The sequence below is a fragment of the Telopea speciosissima genome, chromosome 10 (assembly GCF_018873765.1).
Source record: "Telopea speciosissima isolate NSW1024214 ecotype Mountain lineage chromosome 10, Tspe_v1, whole genome shotgun sequence".
Lineage (NCBI taxonomy): Eukaryota > Viridiplantae > Streptophyta > Magnoliopsida > Proteales > Proteaceae > Telopea > Telopea speciosissima.
Window position 1 is genome coordinate 416,444 of NC_057925.1, and position 7,344 is coordinate 423,787.

Genomic DNA, 7,344 nt, shown 5'->3' on the forward strand with positions numbered 1-7,344 from the left:
TAAGGAAAAGAGAAAATAATCACAAATGGAAAAAAAAAAAAAGTTTAGCCATCAATTTCAGTTCATATCTTCAGAAGATGGTTACAAAAGAAAAGATCATAAAGTAAGCAATTGAAGGATTGAAAGGCCGAGGAGGACTTTAATAATCCTTACATATATATATATATATATATATATATATATATATATATATATATATATATATATATATATAATTGTATAAAGTTAAGTTCAGTGTATGGGGTCTCAAAAAAACTCCAGATAGGTAGGTAGTAAAACCTATATATAATTAATTGACCACTACTGGTGAGTGGTGAGTGGTGAGTGGTGAGCTCTAAAAACAGAAGAAAGGGTAATGTAATGGGAGTCTAATAAGCCTATGCTTTTTTGTTTTGTTTTTTCCCTTTAAATTCAAGTGGCCATGTGATCCCATGTGCAGTTTCATTTCCCCTTTCTATTTCTTGCTTTTACTTTTATTCTTCAAATTTTTGGGGAGATAGACCTTTTGGGTTTAAGGCGGCTGGGAGATGGTGCTTTGAATATTTCTTCTTTTCCTTTAGTAAGTAGCAGTACTCATGCACATAATATATCATCACCCTTCAGAAACGAACTCATTTTTTACATTATTTGTCTTCTTTTCTTTTCTATAGTAGTTTGAGGTAACATGTTAATGATTTTATTGATAACCATATATGTTTTTTTTTTTTTTTGTTGGGAGGGAGGGAAGGGGTAGGTGTTGTCATAGATTTACAATGTTGTGGTTTTTATTTTGGGGAAGAGTTTTTGGTTCAGGAGTGTAGCCCCTGCACAATGGAAGTGCACGAGAAAGAATTGACAGGGGTGGACCGGTCATTTCACGGAGCTACACTCCTGGAGAGAGTAATTTTTTCCCTTTTATTTTATAGCTGACTTATTGTCTGTCTCATATATGCTTGGGCATTGGTTCCTCCAACTGATTAACGGTGAAAAGTAAGTAATAAAGAAAGAAAGCAGAAGAAAAGAAACGGAACAGGATTCAATGTCAAATGTACGCAATCTTACTCCTGTTTCTAGAGAGGCTGTTTTCAGGATTTGAACCTGTGATCAAGCGTTCAGCAAGTGAGCACTTGACCAATGCGCCAAGCGCAACCTTCATAACTCAAAGTTATATATATATTAATACGACTAGCATCAACAAAAGAAAACATCAAGCCAAGCCCAATGAAGTCTAGTGTATCAATACTTCTCTGAACAACTACCTCCATCCAACTGAAAATACCAGAATTCCAATTTCTCAACATTCCCTTTTGCCTTTATGTACTGAAAAACCTCTTTGTGTAATTATCTCTGTCACCTAGTACTCAAGGCTATCGAAGGGAATTCTAATACAATACCCTTCAAGAACATCACATGTAAATTTCTAGCTTTAGTTAGTTTATATATATAGAGGACTTAATTTAATTGAAGGAAAGCTAGATATACTTAACTTATAAGTTCTCAATTAGCAAGAAAAAATGATCTATTTTTTGCTTACTATAAAGACAAGTTATAAACTTTTCATGATAGCTAGACTACCCTGAAATTATTAGTTATAATATATATATATATATATGTTCCCATCATTCTGTTGGTTCAGTAGATGCTGTAAAGAACACAGCTTTCTTTTAACCTCTTATTATGACCACCAGCATTTATGAAATTAAGAGAGGTTTGTATTATGAGACACAAACATTGAGGATAAGAATGGTACAGCTAAGATTAGCTAAAGGAGGAGGAGACAGTTAGAAATAAATAGAAATTACCAAAGAAAAGAAAGAGAGAGAGAGAGAGAGAGCAGAAGAAGATTGTTGTGCACTCTTTTAATTTGTGAACTGTGAACTGGAAGGTTTGCCACATGCTAGGCACTTTAGATAAGTTTTGCAGCAAATTTCCATTCATTCAGCTTTGAGCTTGAAAAGTAAGTTTTTATATGGGTGGTTGGGTTACTAACAGGAAGGCCAAACAGCAGCCAAAGTACAAATAATTAATAAATAAATAAATAAATCCAGATATATGAAACCCATCACCCTTATGTGCTTAGTTGTGTCATCCAATGCATAATCCATAGAAGAATTCCTTAAAAATAATTAAAAAGAGCCTTGTAGCTCAAAAGTGAATATGATAATGATGATGCATGAGCTTGAACACGATTGCTAATTATTGCTGACTTGTTCCATATTAATCTGCACTTTTGGAATACTTGATTAGCTTCAAGGAGGAAATTATGAAAAGTGCATCATATATGAGAGTTCACCATTAGTTTTAATTATAAGGCAGTATAGCTAAGCTAGGGGCTAGCTAGGCTGCTTCTTCTCCTTTAAGAGTTAAGTTGGCAGAAAGATAAAATTTATAAAAGAGTAGCAGACCAATAGGATTGAGTTGCAATCAGTTCAAGTGATTTCCACCTCCTTATGTCGTTATGTCCCTCAGTTGTGACTCACTAACTGCAACTGGTGAGTGAATGAGTGAGTGCTTAAATGCTTAATGCTTAATGCTTATGCTTTCACACACCCCCCTTCCCCTCCCCCAACTTTTTCAATTTGAGGGCCCATAATGGAAGTATCACCACATCACTATCTGTTTTTTATTGTTATAAAAGGATAAGATTCTGTTCTACACCCACCCCCCCCCCCCAAAAAAAAAGAAGAAAAGAAAGGATAAGATTCTGTGAACTTAAGGGTGTAGTGTTTGGTTGGCCAGAAAAGAAAAAGAAGACACATGTCATCAGTGTGTGGTGTGTAGAGGAGGGTGTGATTTGTAGAGACTCTACATGGAGCATACTTCAGAGTGTTTTGAGGAGCATCACACCAATCCCCCCCCCAGCAAAAAATTTTTTTATTTTTTTATTTCATTGTTCCTTATTGGACAAGTACTATTATGGGCATTCATGCAGTCATGCTCCCAAGGCATCTTGGTAATGGGAAATATAGTCAAAAAATTGCACAAAGTTAAAGAATTAGAAACAGAGTAGTGGTTATGAAGAAGAAGAAGAAGGGGCCAAAAGGGGAGATGTGCTGGATCCTCTCATCTCATGGGTTTACTTTACTTTATTTTGGCTCTTCATTCCAACGGTTTTTTGGTTACAATTTTAGTTAGTATTTGTCATGGATGGTCTGGCGTGAAAATTCCATCCCACACCGGCCTTTTCCATGGACTTCCACTTCTATAAATAATACTTGGATTCCTAGCTCCCACATTTCTCCTCAACTTCCCTCCCTCCCTCATTTAAAGCTTGGTTTTCTTTCTAGGACTCTTCTAGCCTCCGTAAGCCCAAACTGAAGCTTCTCGGTGAGTTCCGGTCTCTATTCTTCTTCTCCAATACTTTCACAATTTGTTGTTGATTTCTACTTTTGTCAGGAACAGTACTGAAAACTAATCTATCTAGCTAATTAGTTGGGTATCATTAATTTATGGGGTTTTAGTTTGTGCAGGAAATGGGCTTCCTTAGAATTTTCCTAGTAGCCCTTTTCGCTTTGTTGTTAAGATCTGTTCATGGTTACAAACAAGGGTGGTCCAATGCCCATGCTACCTTTTATGGAGGTGGTGATGCTTCTGGTACAATGGGTAAGACTTAAGAGAGCCCAAAATTAAACCACTACTTTTAACTATATATCATCAAAATGTCTTGTTGATCGATCAGCTTTTTTGATTTTGCGTTTTTTCAATATTTGGGGTGGTTGTTTTACTTGTTTATTAGGAGGAGCTTGTGGGTATGGAAATCTATACAGTGAAGGTTATGGGACAAACACAGCAGCACTGAGTACTGCTCTGTTCAACGATGGATTAAGCTGTGGAGCTTGTTACGAGATCAAATGTGGAAGTGGATGCAAATGGTGCTTAACGGGATCCATCCTAGTCACAGCAACCAATTTCTGTCCACCAAACAATGCTCTCCCAAATAGTAATGGAGGATGGTGTAATCCTCCTCTCAAGCACTTTGATCTCTCTCAGCCTATTTTCCAACGCATAGCTCTGTACAAAGCAGGGATAGTCCCTGTCCAGTATAGAAGGTAAACCAACTACTGTTAAAAACACAAATATTCAATCATCATCAGGAATTCTTTCTTATATATAATTATATGATTACAGGGTTGCTTGCAAGAAGAGAGGTGGAATAAGATTCACCATAAATGGACACTCATACTTCAACCTTGTGCTAGTGACAAACGTTGGTGGAGCTGGTGATATTGTGGCCATCTCTATCAAAGGCTCTAGATCAACTAGTTGGCAATCCATGTCTCGGAACTGGGGACAAAACTGGCAGAGCAACTCCTACCTTAATGGTCAAGCTCTTTCTTTCAAGGTCACAACAAGTGATGGACGATCTGTGATCTCCAACAACGTTGCTCCTTCCAATTGGGCCTTCGGTCAGACCTACACCGGAGGACAGTTCTAACTTCTAAGCTCTCTCTCTCTCTCTCTCTTCCCCAAAACTAACCAAAATCATCTTTCTATAGATTAGCTCATTAGGCAGGAGAATCCAGAGTTTTCTTTTTTTGTTTTTACCTCCTGTCTTGTTCTTGTTGTTCTTAATTGTTGGGTGGGCTTCATCAGTTCAGTACCATGAAGATGGTAGGTGTGAAGGAGAAGGTTCTGTCTAGTGATATTATGTATAGAGAGGACCTCTCACCTCCTAATTTAAGAATCTAGTTAGTTAGTGAGGAGTATGTATATCTATCTGTTAGGAAATTAAAGAGTAGTGTGTTGGGGAGGGGTGTGTCTTGGCAATTATGGCAAGTAATTAAGCAAGATAAGACATGGCTGAGGTGAACAGGGGTTATCACCCGCCCAATGCTTTTGCTTGTATTTTCTATATATACATACCATCATCTCGATCTTCTTCATATTTATTGTTAACAAAAAGAAGGGATGGAGATGGGGAGAGATGTCAATTATAAGTGAGAGAATTTATTATCTAACTCTCACAGTGACTTGTAAGTTGCTTCTAATTTTAATTTGTAAGGTTTTGAGTGAATCTGTTTGATGAGTGCAAATTAGTATAATCCTTGAGTCAAAAAAAAAAGTTATTTCATTTGTTCACTTGTAAACTCTGTCTCTCTCTCTCTCTCTCTCTCTGTTTATATATATATATATATATATATATATATATATCAATGGTGTTTGTGGTGGCCATCTCAGTTCTCAACTTAAAAAATTTTCCTTCTCTTTGCTACGGCTCATTGTTGTGGTATCACGTGATCCATTGGTTGAAAAATCAATAGTGTAGCTACACAGAATAATAATAATAAAATAAAAAATCCAATAATATTCCATTTCCTTCTTACTTTGGGATTTTGTAGAGCATGAAAGATATATAGAAAAGGAAGCTGGCTTGTGGCTATGGGTTTGAATTTTATTTCTAATCCCACCCCATTCAACTCCCTTGTATAGTGATAATCTATGTCATCATCATCTATTCATGTAACCCTAATTAATCAAATTATATATGGGGAATATTTAGTAGTATGAAGAGAAATAGATAATCCTTCCCTTAAAAGTAACTGACTATAGGAATGGGACAAGAGATTTGCATTTTTAATTTAGCACAAGTACACTTGGTGAAACAAAGCTTTAGAAATCCAAAAATAAAAGATTCTGAAACTTTTGTTGTGGTTTTTGACTCATCATCAGTGGATTCAGATTTCAAGGGGTTGAAATTGAATATCAATAGGGGGCAAATAACCAATCAGATCTAGTTGGTTATTGAAGACTGTGCCCCCCCACTCCCACAACTTTAAATGCTTTACCAAGATCAATACGAGATGCCATTAAATATCTCAATAATGTTTATAAAAAAGAATAAATAATCAATTCAAGTATTTCTCCCTGCTCCGATCCTCACATTAACTTAAAATTTGATTGCACATGTCACTCCCCCCATCCCTCTGTCTCTCATCCTTTGTGGAGCTTCTAATTGTAACCAGTTTAGTTACAAATTTTGCTTCTAACCAGAGTATTTCATTCCTCTTTCTATTCTTTAGCCGGTTTGAATGCCCACTTCCCACCTTCAACTTAGAATTGAAATTTTTGAATTCACTCATCCACTGCTGTGCTGTGAAGTAAATTAAAAACATAAAAGAGATCACATGAAAATGAAAAGGGAGGGAGCAAATTAAGTGAAAGTTGAAGCCCATAATTAAATTTGAAAGCCCACTTGGAAAAGGGTAACACATGATGACTCGGTGTATTAGCTGAATCCCACTATACCTAAAAATAATACAAGAGTTTGTTTGGGCTTTAAATATCTGGACTCTAGACTGTTTTGTTGCACGTATTAAACAATTTTCTCCCATTCCCCATTGGATTCCCCCACGAACCCCCGAGCTAATAAAGCTGATTTTGTCTTTGGAGTTTGACCAAGGACCGGTGTTATTAATTAATTAATTAATGAGATAGATGTTTACTACAAATTTGCTTCTTCGTATTCGATCGTGGACTCGTGGTCCCACTGGGACTAATTTGCACTTAAAAGTATATATATATATTTTTTTGTCTTTTGGAAGTTTTGCTTTGCTTTTTCGTTCCTGTTCGACAGTGGTTCTACTTGAATTTGTATCCTATGCAGTTACTGCATGGTGCAGTATTGCATCGTGCGGCGGTTGCAAAGGTCATGTGCATCATGTGGGATCCACTATGTCACATGGCCTCTGTTGCTCCTCACGATGCACTACTGCACTGTGCAATTACAGGAAAGGATAACGATTCGGTTGTACTTGTAGTGGACCCCAAGCACTATTTTGTTTTTTCCTCCCCTCTTTTGGATGTTTAACGATATCAATCAAAATCAGAAACTAATTTCAGCTTCTCTCAGCGCCCACGGAGTGTAGGGGGGTCATCCAAGGGCTGGACCGTGCCATACACATCCTCATGGCTGATTGTATGCACGTTTTTATCGTCTAGTTTTAATTTCAGTTTTGTTTCTTATTCACATTTGACACCGTAGTTACTCCTCAAGTTTTAACAGATACAATCCTTCTCAATTCTAAACATTTTTTTTTAGCCTACAGGGTTTTAGGGACACAATATACAAGGCTTCAGGCTTATTCATTTTTCCTTCCTAAATCTTAGTAATGGAGATCAATCAGCATACGATAACAAGAACGGATGCGTTAATGACATACCTGAATCCATGGCCGTCAAAACACTGTGTCTCACAATGATTACCTTCTAGTACACCCTTTGCACAACACGAGTAACTATCCTCTTCTCAACTCAACTTTAGATTTCTTGTGTTGAACACTTAATGGGCCAATGCCAATTATAGTATAATATTGAATGAGATAGGGACCAATTAACCCTCTAAAAGGAAATACAAGTCTGTTTTCC

General features: G+C 36.7%; 1 protein-coding gene across 1 annotated transcript; it reads left to right on the plus strand.

Annotated features, from left to right (window-relative positions):
* Positions 1 to 3,418: 3,418 nt before the first annotated feature.
* Positions 3,419 to 4,506, plus strand: LOC122642789 (expansin-A15-like). The gene is made up of 3 exons (XM_043836382.1): positions 3,419 to 3,582; positions 3,716 to 4,028; positions 4,108 to 4,506. Exons 1-3 carry the CDS (start codon positions 3,453 to 3,455, stop codon positions 4,412 to 4,414), a joined length of 750 nt encoding a protein of 249 aa, XP_043692317.1. The 5' UTR covers positions 3,419 to 3,452; the 3' UTR covers positions 4,415 to 4,506.
* Positions 4,507 to 7,344: the final 2,838 nt, after the last annotated feature.